The 16,655-nt window shown below is 42.9% G+C and overlaps 1 protein-coding gene across 3 annotated transcripts in view; it reads left to right on the forward strand.

The window, feature by feature from the left end:
- The window catches only part of STK32B (serine/threonine kinase 32B), a 344,943-nt gene that overhangs the window by 221,026 nt on the left and 107,262 nt on the right, over positions 1 to 16,655 (forward strand). For all 3 annotated transcript variants that reach the window (XM_065877630.1, XM_065877631.1, XM_065877632.1), the window contains one exon: positions 92 to 265. In XM_065877630.1, the coding sequence (XP_065733702.1) occupies positions 92 to 265 (174 nt within the window). The remainder of the gene's footprint in view (positions 1 to 91; positions 266 to 16,655) is intronic.

Raw genomic sequence — 16,655 nt, forward strand, 5'->3', positions numbered from 1 at the left:
CAGTTTGCTCTTCTGTAAAATGGGGGCATCGGTCTTGAGGGCATTGGAGTCATCTCCATCCCTAACTTTCTCTGCCCCTCGGTGCTCCTAGGTACTCCTTCCAGGACGAGGAGGACATGTTCATGGTGGTGGACCTACTGCTGGGAGGGGATCTACGTTATCACCTGCAACAGAATGTACATTTCACAGAGGGGGCCGTGAAGCTCTACATCTGCGAGCTGGCCCTGGCCCTGGAGTATCTGCAGAGGTATCACATCATCCACAGGTAACCAGGCTGCTGGAGGGATGCTGGGGGGTAGGGTGTGATGGGAGGAGTCTGTGACCATCGAGAGTATTTTCTCACTGACATTCTCTAGAAGTGGCAGTACATGGAGATCATAAAAAGCAGAACAGCTTTATTGCTTTTACCTTCTCTACCTACTCCCTTGTCACGTGCATCGAGGTGGAACAATCCCACTGCCTGTGTAACCTCCTCTCTTGGTACCCCACTGCTTAGAGACATGGCTGGTGGTCGGCCTTTGCTTCTCCATTCTGGTGTGTCTTTGGGAGGCTGGAATGTTCTGTCCCTCTAGCGTCAGGTTAGAAAAATCACAGTGGCGTGAGATGGGAATGTGAGGGATTCTTCTCTATTCCTTTCCTTACTTTGAAATCAGTGCTGTGTATCATGGAGGATTTCTTCCTCTTGGGAAGCTTCAGTGCTGGCTCTGGGCTTTGGATATAAGCTCTGAGTTTCTGCTGCTTCCTCAGGGCCTTTGCTTCTCCCTGCCTGTGCACAGCACCACCACATCCAACCTGGTGAGCAAGGCAAGTTTGACTGCAGAGGCAGGAGGCCAGCGAGAGGCTTCAGAAAGCAATGGTTTGGGCTTCCCTGGTGGCGTAGTGGTTGAGAGTCCACCTGCCGATGCAGGGGACACGGGTTCGTGCCCTGGTCCGGGAAGATCCCACATGCCGCGGAGCGGCTGGGCCCGTGAGCCATGGCCGCTGAGCCTGCACGTCCAGAGCCTGTGCTCCGCAACGGGAGAGGCCACAACAGTGAGAGGCCCGCGTACCGCAAAAAAGAAAGAAAGAAAGAAAGCAATGGTTTCATTAATGAAGTCCTATCTCTGACCACAGAGGAGGGGGCCAGCGTGAGTAGCTCCAAATCTGTTCACCCATCGTCTTGCACTGTGCCTAGTGGATCTTCTTCTAACTTATACAGTTTTGGAGGACTTGGGAAAGACAAGAACTTGAGCTTGAGACTAAAGACGGTAGATGAAGCACACACACGTGCACACACACACTTACAGTTTCTCCTTTCTAAAATCTCCATAAATTGACAGTAAGGAGGGTTTGAAAAATGGTAAATTCACAAGGATGGGGAAAACTAAAGAGGAGACTATAGCAAAACATGGTGGGGCGGGGGATTAGAAAGAAGATGTAGAGTAGTAAATGGCTTAGGACGCCAGAAACTGAATTTTGAGTTGTCCCTGGGAAGAACCATGAATTGATAGGCACTAAAGAATCCCCCGCAAGGCTCAGGAATGGGGAGTCATCAATATCGATGGAAGGAGGAAGAGGGGGTAAAAGAGAGGCTAAAATGAGGTTCATTGTTTGAAAGCCTTTTAGGATGTATGGAGAACCCCCAATCTGCTTACCCATCCTGAATAACTAGATGGCTGTCCCTTCCTCTTCCAAGCAGAAGACTGAAGGTTTGTTCCCTCAGGAGAGTAAAATAGATAGTGTCTGGACTGAAAGACATCAAGCCTCTTGAGTTGGGATATGGTACTGAAAATAGCACGACTAAGTAGATGCATCCATACCAGATGCTCAGATAACACACCCTCCCCACTTCCAGCTGGGCTCAGGCCTTCCTCCTCCTGAATGGACACCTGAATGATTTCAGTGGGGGTTTGGCCGAGCCAAGAGGAAAGAGATTTAGACATCAGAAGTTCCCCGAGACCCTTGGAGTGTAGTTCAGGGTCAGCAAGCCCTGCTCATTTGTTATAAGCTCCCAACTAAGTTAGTGACAACTAAAGATTATTAGACATCCAGAGAAATCTTCTAACATGAAGAGTGACAGCCACGCAGTCAAATGGAAAAAGAGAAAAGGCTTGGAATAAACAGAGACTCTGCCAGGAGAAGACACTATGAAAAGAGCTATGGTCAGTATTTTCAGCGGGATGAAAAGATTTTCGCAATCGTAAAATAAGAAGTACTATGTGTATTTAAAATTCAAAGGACAAACATCAGATCAGAGCTCTTATAAATTAAAAATATGAATGTAGAAATGAAAAATTCAAAAGATAAATGTGTTGGAAGATAAAGCTTGAAGATATCCTGTGCACAGTAGAATAAAAAGACAAAAAGAAAATATAAGAAAATTAGAGGACCAGTACAGTAAGTTCAGTATCAGAGAGAGAGAAGGAAGGAAGAGGGAGAGAGAGAGAGAAAGGAAGGAAGGAAGGAAGGAAGGGAGGGAGGGAGGGAGGGAGGGAGGGAAGAAAGAAAAGTGAGAAAACATAAACATAGGGGAAGAAATCATCAATGAAATAAAGAAAATCTCCTGGACCTGAAATATATGAATTTCCAGACTGAAGGGTCCATCAAGGATACAGTGACTAGAAACATACATCAAAACAAACTTTGGATCCAATAAGCTTGCACTGTAGAACAATAGTCTGGGATTATCAAACACAAGAAGGCAGTGGAAACATGCTATCCATCAGATGTGAGATGTACGTTTTCACAAGTTCAAGGTCTCAAAAAATATACTTCTCATGTACCTTTTCTCAAGTAGCTGTTAGAAAATGACATGGACTCCACTAAAATGAATGACTAAATCAAGGAGGAAGAAATGGAATACGGAAAGCTGGAGCTCCAGCAAAGAAGAGAGAGGCAAAGGAAATCTTCCAGATGATGGGTGGGTCAAGGATGTCAGCTGTGCCTGCGGTGTAGACCATGACCAGTTCTGATTGGAGTTGGATCAGAAGTCCCTGGGAGAGACTTCTTCAGGAAGAGTGAGCTGATAGAATTCCTAAGACATCTGGCTGCCTTGAGATATTTATTTATTTGGCAAAGAATCTGAAGTTGAATAAATGAGAAGTTCAGGGAAAAAACTCAGCAATAAATAGAAGATAATTTTTAACTCCAGGGAATGAAAGTGTTGGACAGGACATTGCATATCATACAATTTACTACATGAATCATCTCTGCGTAGCATGCGTAATCATAATCACCTAACCCCTAAAAATTGACCTAACCAAAAATACAATAATACCCCATTAGGGGAAGTGAGGAAATGGGAAGATGAGTGTGTCTCGCGGGGACACACGAAGGAAAGACTGCTACATACTCATCTTCCATAGTGGGAAGCCAGCAGATAGAGCCGGAAATTGACAAGTCAAGGAGTCCTGTACATCAGTCTTTTCAAGATAAGGAGCTAAATACCAAAATTATAGCCTGGGAGAGATAAATGGACGGAGAGGGAGAAATCAAGAGAAAGTGATAGAGATAGTCGCTATATTGTAACAAAACTTTCAGCACAATTTGATTCTTGGAACTACTCCTCTGTATCATTTTGACACAAATAGTAACAAACGTAACAAAATGCAAATGAAGACGAGGAAGGAGGGGGAGGAGAGGTAGAAAGAGGAGGAAGGGGGAAGGAGGAGGAAGTGTAGTAGTCCCAGTCGTAACAGTAGTGGTAGTAATAGTAGCAGCAGCAGCCCTGGTCGAATAGGAGGAAAGGGACTGTTCAGTGTAATGCAGCGTACTTACTGAGGTCCATTGTTCATTCACAGTCATTGACTAGCTTTTGCCCGCAGGCATTCCGGCTGTGGAATCTGGGTTTATAAGCGCTCATTGACTAGCTTTTGCCCGCAGGCATTCCGGCTGTGGAATCTGGGTTTATAAGCGCTGTGCTATATTTGTTAAGGAAGGTCACCCTATACCAGAGTAGCCTCTGTGGGCTGGCTGGGCTTCTTTGAAGGCAATGAAAGGAGCAAGTTCTTTACCAACCTATTGTACAAGTGTCATTCACGCATTATCACAGTCCTTCCTCAGCTAGTGTGTAATAGATGATCTATTTGCCTACATACCCCCACAAACTGAGTCATGGGGACCTTGGTGAGAGATGCCAACATCCCAGAGCAGAGCTGATGATAGACCAGGCGGAAAATGGAACTGTCACATAAGAGCATGGTGGTTTGGAACCATTTCATTGTATTTCAACAAATGTTTTTATGTTGCTCTATGTGGGGTCATCTGCCCTCAGATTCCAGATCTACCTGAGAAAAAAGGAGCTATCCAACAATGTAAGGAAAATTTTAACAATCCACTAAAAGTAAATGGAATTACCTTACCATTTCCAAACTTACAGACTTGGCAGAAATTTGAGTCAGGGTTTTTTCCCCCCTCCCATATGGCTCAATAAATCTCTTTTTCATTGTGTATGTATGTACAGACTTGAAATTATGTGTGTCTGTACACATTGTGCATAGGGATATAAGATAATGTTGTACAATGTTTTGTATTCATTCAACAGCTGAATATGTAAGTCCCCTACTGCATATGTACAAGGCACTGTCAATGCCATATTTTATACAGACTGATGAATGTTGCTTCTTTCCAAGTAGCCACACTTGCAAGTGGCAGAATCATTCCACAAATGCAAGCCTGAGTTGAATTGCCAAGAATTTCTATCTTCCATCTTGGTGGACTTGGACATGTGACTTAGCTTTTTGGACTTCCATTTCCTAATCTGTAAAATGGACCTGATGACACCTACTTCACAAATTCCATGAGATGCAAATTCCATGAGAAAAAGTTCATAAAGGATTTAACTGTGCCTGGGACCTTTTAGGTGCCTCCTTCCTCTTTCTTTCATCTGAGGGAATTGATTTTGAAACCAGGTGTTCATTTATACTTAGTGGTGACAAATCTCCATCCTTTGAGGATGATGTAGATCTGTAGAAAATAAAAGGTATTTCAGAGTATAACCCAGTGAGCTTGAAAGTGCATAAGCAGGAAAATACCATTGTGGGTTCAAAATAAATCATTGTCTTAAAACAATTAGGAGTTTTACTTTTTAGAGCACTTGAGTTGGCCCTTCGTTCTTTCAAAACACTGTGGGCCAAGAAGTGTGCCAGCCCCGGGAAGAAAATGATGGGTGGGACCCTTTGCCTGCACTTGAGCAGATTCCCTGTGTGGAAGAGACAACCACTCTAGGGGCCAAATTACTGCAGTCCGAGGGGGAGAGGGGACCCAGGACAGGACACCACACAGTGGCGGGCGGAACCTCTGAGGAGGGCACCCAGCCCAGACTAAGGTGGGGGGCAGAGCAGGGGACACAGAGGAGGCTGGCAAGGCTTCCTCTGGGACACGCAAATATGATTTGTGGGACAAATAGACAGTAGCCCAGAGAAGAGGAACGCTGGAGGCACTGGGCAGACAGGCTCCTACTGAGAGGCCTGGGTGGGCAGAGCCTGAGCTGGTCAGCTCGGCAGGGAGCACTTCCTGAGGCTCCGGCTGGTGTCAGTCATTGATGGGTTGAAGCTTGGGAGTGATGTGGTCCAACTGGTAATCGAGAATGACGTTCACCGAAGGCACCTCCCCGGGGTGCTCTTCAGCCAGAGCTGGTTACTGGACTAGCTACCCAGAAGGGCCAGGTCATACAGAAGGGCAGATGACTAACAACAGTGACAGTGAATCAAGTTTGTTAAGCTCCTGTGTGTCAGCACTACTTTAAACTATATATATACACACACACACACACACATACATACACACATGTGTGTGTTTACATATGTGTGTGCATATATATGCATATGTGTGTATATTCATATACATACAAATATCTCATTTAATTCTCACATCAATCAAATGGGCTAGGTACTAGGATTATCCTAATTTTTCAGAGCAATTGGGTGATTTGCACTCTGGCACACAGCTGGCAGGTCATGGAACCAGGTTTCAAACCAAGACACTCTGACCCCAGATCCCATGCTGATGAGCACATGCTATCCTGGCTTTCTGCATTGAACTGTTTATAAAACCCTTATATGAGTGAGGGTGCTTGCACATCTGAACATAAAAATATGCATGGATGGATCTCATCGACTCCTCCCAAGCGCCCCCAAGGAAGGCTCTTCCAGCAGTGCCCATGAAGCAAGGAAGGATTCTGGTGGTGACGCCCCTAGCCTGAGGTCACCCCTGACTCATTGCCCGGCACAGAGGAAGTGCTCCATAACTACATATTGAATCAAGGAAGAAATACTAAAGAAAGAAATGAAAGACACGCCTTACTTGAAATTACTTGAAAATACAGGTTCAAATTCAATAAGTCACTACCCAAATCTTGCAGTGCTTCCTGTAACTTTTCTGCCCAAATATCCCTTGATATCTGAGGAGTCAGCCTTTTGAAAATTTCTGATGGGGCCCAAAGTAGCCATGCACAAGCATGAAATTCCTTTGAAATCTCATGTTTGATGTTAAAAATTTCTCCAAGTTCCACTGCAATATGTAATCATAATTCTTTTGATACATAAAATAGTGCTTTGAAGAACTACGTTTCATCAGAAAAGTAAAGGAAATGAACAATAAAGGCTTCTTGGAGTCTCCTTGGTCAGTGGCAGGCGCTGTTACATTATCTATCAATTTGGGAGAAATGAGCAGATTTGAAGAGAGCTCATGGTTCAGGTGAGGTTCACGGCACCAGTAATTCTCTCCCTTGTCTTTTATTTTTAGATCCAATCCACTCATAAATATGAGCCTGTAAACAGCAAGCTTGTTCACTGTTTTGAACAGAGCAGTGATCTAAATGCTAATCGAAGTGGGTTTGGGGCAACATTTTCAAACTTCTTTTGAAGAAAAATTTTCACCAGTGAGGTTACTTCTACCAAACTGTGGTCTGAAAATTCCTGAAAGTCCTAGGGCAGTGTCCTTTACTCCCTTGGGAAAATCTCTCGATGAAGTCTGATTATTTATATAGTGCATTTTATTTTGCTTCCAGCCCTGAACCTGCATCACATGAAAATTAACTCACAGTCTCAAAGGTTTGTAATCCCAGTGGTCCTTCACTTCATCAGACGCACAGGCTTACTTTCCAGGGCAGAAATCTCATCAGATACATGAGAAGCATCTTCAGCTTCGCCTTGAAGTTGTTTTTTTTTGTTTGTTTGTTTGTTTTTTTGCAGTACGCGGGCCTCTCACTGTTGTGTGGCCTCTCCCGTTGCGGAGCACAGGCTCCGGCCGCGCAGGCTCAGCGGCCATGGCTCACGGGCCCAGCCGCTCCGCGGCATGTGGGATCCTCCCGGACCGGGGCACGAACCCGTGTTCCCTGCATCGGCAGGCGGACTGTCAACCACTGCACCACCAGGGAAGCCTCTGGAGTTGTTTATTGAAAGTATTCAGCCTTGAGAAAATATCTGCTTAATGAGTCCAATATTTGTGAAGCCCTCTCTATCATTAAAGCTAATTATAAATTTTATTGAGGGCTTCTTTATGGGCTGTGTCAGAAATCTTTTTCTTTTCCTTTTTATCTTTAGGAAAAATAATAGTTCAATCCTGGAAGACTAGCAAGCACCTTTCTTTAAACTAGCATTATCTTTGAGATGATCAAGCTTTTCAAAGCCACTTCTCATTTCTACAAATTGTCTAGAAAATAAGTATACAAATGCTAAGTTATATAAAGTTTATCATTTTGTTACCAAGTTCAAGCACATACTGCTCACCACACAACATGCCAATAAATCAAGAGATGAGTTGTGGAGGCAAGGAAGAGTGACTTTATTAGGAAAACCAGCAGAACGAGAAGATGGTGGACTCGTGTCCCAAAGAACCATCTTGCCTGAGTTAGAATTCAGACTTCTTTTGTACTAAAAGAGGAGGGAATAAAGCCAAACATTTCCTGGTTCCGGTCAGCCTCTGGAGGGGATGTGTTCATTTTCTCCTTGCTGCTATCATTCATAGGTGGGCCTGGTCAGGATGTTTCCTGTGAGCTAAACCAAGGTATTTTAGCTTAATGCCTGTTACCTGGGAGGCAGGGTTCCCAGAGATGGACCATTATGCATACTTTAACATCCCTTTAGTGAGTAACCTGTAGTAGAATACAAAGTTCTTCCCTATTACAGTTTTTTGTCACTTTATTGAATAAACTGAGAAAATAAAGAAGTAAAAATTTTTTTTGCTATGGGTTTTGTTAGCGTTAAGTCCAGGCCTTATTTTTTAATAGAGAGTATGTGTACGTGTTATAAAGTTCAAAAGATTAAAAAGTGTGCAAGTGAAAAATAGTTCTCCCATTATTTTGAGGATTTTCACTTATTTACAGCATATGCTTCAAACTTCCACTTTGAATTCACCATTCATATTCCCTGTGGACAACTTAATTTAAAAATTTAACAGGTAAAAAGTAAATGAAACGTGCATACGCACGCACACACATGAGATTTTGGGCATTGTGTGTCTTTGGTTGGGAATAGTATGAGAAGAGAAGGAGATTACTCACTGGGGCAGGGCTTGGAACTGAGCTTTGTTCATATTTATGTACAGTAAGAATTTAAATGCAGTGGATCATCCCCATATTTGAAACCTGGGATTGGTAGGTAACAAAATAGAAATCATTGTTTGTAAGATGCTACACCCATGATGGAGATAAAAATTTGCTGAGCATTTTGCTTGTGCCAGGCTCTGTTTTAAGTACTTTGCAGGTATGATCTCACCTAATCCCAACACCAGCCAACAGAGGTGGAGCCTATTATCAGCCCCATTTTACAGGTGGGAACATTGAATCTCATAGGGAATAAATAACTTGCCTGGGAGCAAACACTAAGTGGATGCCTCAAGTCACCAAGCTCTTACTGGCTCTATACTGATAATAATTGGAAGTCAAGTTCTCTCATCATATTTACACATAGAATCTTTCTATTACCCAGCCTTTTGGGAAGGAAAAATCATGTGACTGACTCTCAGGAAAAGGTGATACCTTTTGTTGTTGTGTTCACATACAAATATAACTCTATTTTTTTGTGGCAATATTCAACCTCCTCCGTCCCTGAAGCCCTTGGCATTGCCAGATGAGTTGCTCATTATCTCGTGGGGCAGCACCAGTTTTCAGCTTGGGTTGCACGAACTGGTGGGGCTAGCGTTCCTGTCCTTACTTTAGAATGCTTGTGTGTTTATGATTTTTTATTTTTTTTGGTAAATAGACTCACTCCCTTATGCTTGTGCCTCCTGAACTCTGGAAAGAGAAACTGTCTTAATTCCTGATAATTTGGCAACATGGCCTACATTCATTTCCCAGGGAACTGTGTGCAGAGTGAGGTAGGGTGTTGGTTTTCAGTGGCCGAAATCAGTTAATTGGAAAATCAAATGCCTCTAAGCGGTAGGGACAGGGATTGTGCCAAGGGGTGAAATATGACCGGGCTGCTAATCCTATGTCATCTTTGGCAAAGGCTTGTCCCTCATGTAATGGCAGTGGAAGTGAACAATTTCCTAACCTGTGGCTTCAGTGGCTTTGGCTGAGTCTTCGCAGTAGCCTGCTGTCTCTGGCTCCCAGTTTGGGTCCCATTTGATGACCAGTGGAATTTGTAAACAAACAGTCCCAACCTCTGACCACAGTGGTGGGACACAGGGAATGAGATTGTGAAGAGGAGAAACCAGACTTCGTACCTGACCGTAGGGGAGGGGTCAAGGGCATCTCCTGCATGTAGGCAGGGTCCTGGCCCACCGCTCCCATTGTAAGGAGTAGTGCTGAGAGCGTTCTCACGTTGTGGTGCAGCCGCAGGAGACCTTAGTAAGTCCATTACGTCTCTGACTTGAGTCTGCTTCTCTGTTAACAAGAGGAGCGATCGCCAACAGAATGATGACGTGATGCAGGTGTTGTGTCAGGCACACATGAAGTATTCAGCAAGTGTAGCTCCTTGTTTTCGGGAGCAAAGAGCAGGAAAGCACAGTGGTGAAAAACCTGGATTCCGCTAAGATAGAGGAGGCTTCCATGCTGTGAGCTCAGGCACAGCATCTGATTGCTCTGAAGCTCTGGTTTATCACCTGTAGACAAAAATGGTGGTGGACAGAAAAATGTCCTCCCCACAAGATGTCCACATCCTAATTACTGAACCCTGTGAACATGTTATGTTCCATGGCAAAGGGGAATTAAGGATGCCAGTGGATGAAAGTTGCTCATCTGCTGTCCCTGAGATGGGGAGATTGCCCTGGATTATCCAGGTGGCCCAGTGGAATCACAAGGCTCTTTAAAAGTGGAAGAGCAGGCACAAGAAGAGGTCAGAGGGATGCAGTGTGAGAAGGACTCGACCCTCAATACATTCTTTTCTGGCCTTGATGATGGGGAAAGGGGCCATGAGCGAGGAAAGGCAGGTGGCCTCTAGAAGCTGAGAAAAGGAAGGAAACAGATTCTCCCCAAGAGCCTCCAGAAGGAAAGCAGCCCTGCTGAAACCTTGACTTTGCATCAGACCTCTGACCGGCATACAAAATATACGGTAATAAATTTTGCCATTTTAAGTCACTAAGTTTGTGGCCATTTGTTACAGCAGCTGCAGGAAACCAATACTCTACTACCCTGGGGTGTTGAAAGAACAAACTGAAATAATGTGTGTTTCATGTTTAAATTTAGTACCTAGTAAGTGTTCAATAAATGTGATCTTCTGTGACAAAGGTTACTGGTGATGGTGATGATGATGATGGTGGTGATGATATTGATGATGATGGTGGTGATGATGATGGTGTGTTGATGAAGGTCATGATGAAGATGAAGATGATGATGATATTTGAGGGCCTTACTCTTGCCCATCTCTCCAGCCTCATCTCTTGCATCCCCCTCCTCTGGTTCCGCCCATAGACCTTTGCAGTCCACTTGTCCCAGACTCTGCTTTTCTCCCAAGTTCATGCTGTCTTCCACCTCTGTTTTTCCTTTGCGTGATGATCTCTCTTTAAGAAATGCTTTTACTTACCCTATCCACCTGTTTAGCTTATTCCCATCTGTCAGAACTCACAATGGAATTCTGAAGGCCACAGGGCAGGGTTTCTCCATATCAACACTGTTGATATTTTGGTCCAGATGATTCTTTGTGGTGGGAACTGTCCTGTGTACTGGAGGATATTTAGCTGCATCCCTGTCTTCTACCTGCTAAATGCCTAGAGCCCTACCTCTCCTTCCCCGCCAAGTTATGACAATCAAAAATGTCCCCAGGCATTGTCAAATGTGCCTTGGAAGGCAACATCATCCCTGGATGAGAATTACTGCATTAGGGGATATCATCCTTGAGCCCTGCCCCAAACCAACAGCTTTGCAAACACACGGCTTCCCTGAAGAATGCAACCCTATGGAAAACCTGAGTACCGCTTTATTTATAGCTGGGCTTGGGCCCCAAACCTCAAAATAAGGCATTTCTAGGGGCAGAGCCGGACGCTATGGAGCATGATCCCACTGAGCTAATTAGGACTCAGCACCTTCAAACCAGAGGCCAGGAGGCTGCATCTCCTTAGTGCCCAGGAGGATGCCTCAGAGATAGGTGGGCAATAGGGACGGTTGGATCCGTGGCAAGTGCTGAGCAGACTCACACCCCACATGGGCCCGGACCGGCCTCACCCCTGGACGGGAAGAGGTGGTCAGTCAGCAAAGAGGTCATCTGTAGGGCTTCATCTCTGACCACAAGGAAGGGAGAAACAGGAGGGAGTGAGCCCCACCCCTGCACTCACCTTTCAGCACACGGTGGCCCAGCACCTAAGAGAAGAGGCCCTAACCCATACCTGGAATCCAACCTCTCAGAATAATGGTCTGAGGAGAAGTGAGGAAAAGAGGGATATAGGAGTTGGCGTTGAGCATCTTCTACATCATCACATTAGTTTCCTGTGGCTGCTGCAACAAAGTACGAAAAGCTTGGAAACCTAAAGCAACAGAAATTTATTCTCTCCCAGTTCTGGGGGCTAGGAGTCCACAATCAAGGTGTCAGCAGGGTCAGGTTCTCTCTGAAGTCTCTAGGGGAGGATCCTTCCTTATCTGCTGATAGTTTCTTCTGATGGCTCCTGGCATTCCTTGGCTTATAGCAGCATCACTCCAATCTCCGCCTCCATCTTCATGTGACCTTTTCATCCTGCCCCTCCATGTCTCAAATCCCCCTCTCCTTTCCCTTTAAAGGACACCAGTACTAGGATTTAGGGCCCACCTTAAACCAGGATGAGCTCATCTCTAGATACTTAATTTCATTATATCTTCAAAGACCCTATTCCCAAATAAGGTCACATTCACAGACATGGAGGGTTAGGATTTAGACGTATTTTTTTGGAGGACACAGTGTAACTCACTACGATCATGTTCCAGCTCCAAGGTCACTCCTGTGTGAAGACTCCTGACTGCTCCAAAGAACTGGGTGGTTCCTCCTTTGGGCATCCTCTTCACAGTTCAAGGAGGACTTCCCTCCACTTGTTTATTGTGTTCAGGAGACCTCCAAAACTATACGCTCTTCCAGAGGATGCTTTCAGAATTATCTATCTCCTGGTTACCTATTTTAGGTCCTGGCACATAGTAAGTGTTTAATAAATGTTTATGCCTTACCAGCACTTTTTACAATAGCCAAGACATGGACACCACCTACGTGTCCATCGACAGATGAATGGATAAAGTAGATGTAGCACATATATACAATGGAATATTACTCAGCCATAAAAAAGAATGAAGTAATGCTATTTGCAGCAACATGGATGGACCTAGAGATTATCATACTAAGGGAAGTAAGCCAGACAGAGAAAGACAAATATATGATGTCACTTATATGTGGAATCTAAAATATGACACAAATGAAATTATCTACAAAACAGAAACAGACTCACAGACCTAGAGAACAGACTTGTGGTTGCCAAGGGGAAGTGGGGGGCAGGGGAGGGTTGGATTGGGAGTTTGGGACGAGCAGATGCAAATTATTTTATATAGAATGGATAAACAACAAGGTCGTACTGTATAGCACAGGGAACTATATTCAATATCCTATGGTAAACCATAATGGAAAAGAATTTTTAAAAAAGAAAAAAAGTAAATGTTTATGCCTTAAATGAATGATTGAGGCCTAAGAAATAGAAAGGATTTGTCCAGGTAGTGAGATATTTCTGCCCTGGCAGGCTGTGAAGTAAACCAAATCTCAGGATCACATTCATTCAGTTAGTAAGTGTTTAACTGGCACTTACTGTGTATCAGACAGCACAGCAGAAACCCTGATACATAAATACTTGGTCCCTTTCTTCAAAACCCAAAATCTTCTTAAGTATGCATTGAGCACCTACTGTGTGCCTACCACTGGGCTCACAGTCAGCCTAGGGAGACAGACATGTAATGGCCATCTCAGTTGGGGTGGGAAGTGCTTGGTTCAAGCACATTCAAAGTACTACAGAACACAGAGGAGCCAGGATAAAATTTGGCTTCAAGGATCATTCAGGCTTTGGGGAGATGATGGCATCTAGGTTGGATTTTACTTTCGGAGGAGAAGGGAGTGCTTCCTAAGACAAAGCATTCTAGAAAAATAATTTCTGGGCAGTCTGAATATGTATTTGCTGGTGGCAATAGAAATTGTTACAACCCTTTTGAAAAGATATTTGGCAATAAGAATCAAGTACTTTAAAAAATATTTATACACTTTGACCCACTTATTTCACATCTTGGAATATATTATAAGGCTCCAGACTGGCCTGCCTAAAAAGTTCTAAGTGTGAGGATCTTTATTACAACATTGCTTATGTTAATCAATAATTTTGAAATAACCCAAGGGAAGGAAATCAGCTTAGTAAACTGTATACCTACTGTTGAGAGACTTGAGACTATGATACACCCACATATGTAGGGCTTACTATGAAAATCCTGCAATATTAAAAGGGGTTGTTTTTATGATCTTGAAAGAAAATTATAGCTTATAAAATTATATAGACTATGTAAAATTCTTTACATAGTCTTTACATGACTATGTAAAGAAATGTCTGCTTATTAAACAAACAAAAAATCCCTCAGCTTTCCAATGCACTAGGTTGAAGGGAGATTTTTCTTTCTTTCTTTTTCTTATTTTGAAATTTTCTTTAATAAGCATGTCATCCTTTTAATGAAGAAAATCAAAGCATAGCTTTCTCTCTAAAAGGAAGGTGTTTATCAAACATGAACTTTGTTTTTTATGAATTTTTATTTTTTATAATAGCAATGTTTTATTTATGGCTGCATCAGTAATCATATGTATATTCAGATACACAGTTTAGTATTTTTCTACAGAAATTAGCATATTTTAGTACCAATTAAATCATCTTATGTTTCCCTTATATATTTTTTCTAGATCCTTACTGAAAACTACACAATTGGGGTGGGGAGGTGAGTACCTTAGAAAAGCAAATACATTTGATAAAAATTCAGAGCTGTTGAAATCACTTTAACATCCTCCTAAATTTTGGTGCTTTACACTTAGACTTACAATTAGTCTATCAAACATGAGCTTGAGATTGGAATACCTGGATTGGAATCCTAACACCACTGCTTAAGCCAAATGTGAGAGCTCAGAAAAGTTCATCTCATCATTCCTCAGTTTCGTCATCCTTAAAATGGGCTCATATGAGAATGGGACGAAATTATCCATGAATTCTCAAAGCATAATGCCTGCTTCACACATACTAAGCCTTCAGTGAGATCCATAGTAAAATAATAATAATTAATAAGCACAGAATAAAACCGATATGACCTATTTTTGTGTCCTAAATATCCTCCTCACCCCCTCTGGCGACACTGTGCCGAAAATAAACTGCCAATTCTCATCAGATTAAAGAAGAAACACTTCATCAATTCTTCTTCACTATCCTATGGGACCAGGGTCAGAGCAAAGAGAAAGAAATTTTGAGATGGGAAAAAAAATTGAAGACATACAGAAGTGTCATTTAGGATGGAAATTCCAATTCAATTTCAGGAGTAACTCTGTTATTTCTAAGCACAAAGCTTAGTTTCCCTTCTGTTATAGGCCAGCATTTTGAGAATTTATGACTTTGTGATGATAAAAAAAAAAAATGAGATACAAGAGAATCCAATTTATTCCTTAAAGGGATTGCTCTATCTCTGGGGGTATAAATTGCTCCTGCAATTAGGTGGCAAGCATTTATGTTAGATAATAAATTTTAGAAATAAGGACCTGGGTCTCAGTTTAATGTCAAAGAAACTAGAATGAAATCTGGGAGCAGAATTTGAAAGCAGAGAATAAACCTCTGAAAGAATCCAATAAATTAGAGGCTGTTTTACAGAAGATGTTCAAAAGCAAGACAATGAATGCAGTGTCAGGAAATCAGGTCAGCATTTTTGGAAGCGTCAGCATGCAATGAGAACACAAAGATTTCTGAACTTTGATCACATGCTGTTCCCTATGGCTCTGAATCCCTTTCCCAAGTAGAAGCCTTCATTCATTCATGTAGTCATTCAATAAACAATAATGGACAAGTTTCAAAGCTTGGGCATTAAGGAGAGATGCATTAAGAAAGCAAAACTACCCCTAGGAAGCCTCAATCCTTGTGGGAGGAGCACATTGGTTATTAATAATATTAGCTACCATATATGGTGCTCTATATAACCATATACATATACACACACAGTTACAGATATATACCTTACTACAATATATATATCTTATACATATCTTATTATACATATCATATATATATTATTATGATTCATTGTAGCCTCCCCACCCCCTTTTAGCAAGTGAAGAAAATACAGGGCTAGAAAGGATATGAATCATGAGAGGGGGTAGGTGAAGACAAAATATTCTGACAGTTCCAAGAAGGGAGAGATCACATACATTTTATACCTTGCCTGGGCTTCTGGAGGAGCTGTACTTTGAAGTCTGAATAGCATTTTAACAGGCACAGATGGTGGAGAACATTTTTTCAGGAGGAGGAATTGACACGAGAAAGGGGTTGGCTTACTTTAGGTCTTCTTGTGCAGGACCTTGAGTACAAGGTTATTAAATATGGGCTTTATCTTGTGACAGTTGCCATAAGGATTGTTGAAATAATCCTTCAAGTCAGATGAAGATTGAGATAAAGAAAGAAGAGAGGACTCCCCAGCGGCCAGTGATTTAATCAACCATGCCTACATAATGAAGCCTCCATAAAAATCCCTGAAGTACAGGGTTTGGAGAGCATCTGGTTGGTGAACATATGGAAGTTCTGGAAAGAAAAGAGAATACATGAATAAAAAGTAGAACAGGGCTTCCCTGGTGGCGCAGTGGTTGAGAGTCCACCTGCCGATGCAGGAGACATGGGTTCGTGCCCTGGGCCAGGAGGATCCTGCATGCCGCGGAGCGGCTGGGCCCGTGAGCTGTGGCCGCTGGGCCTGTGCTTCTGGAGCCTGTGCTCCACAGCGGGAGATGCCACAGCAGTGAGAGGCCCACATACCAAAAAAAAAAAAAGAACAATTGGAAGTCAACAGGCTTTTTTAAAAAAATTAAAAGTCACAATGTATTTATATTGCACTGCTTTTCAAACAGAAGAGATTGTTCCTGAGGAGCACAGAGCTTGGAAGATGAGAAAATGACCTGCAAAAAATGATCTTTCACTTAAATGAGTAGACTGCTGATTGGCACCCAGTGGACTAGCACCAACACTGTGTACGGAAGGCCACTAGTGCCCTAATGTGAAGTCTAGCTCATGAA

Source organism: Phocoena phocoena, chromosome 5, assembly GCF_963924675.1.
Source record: "Phocoena phocoena chromosome 5, mPhoPho1.1, whole genome shotgun sequence".
Taxonomy (NCBI): Eukaryota; Metazoa; Chordata; class Mammalia; order Artiodactyla; family Phocoenidae; genus Phocoena; species Phocoena phocoena.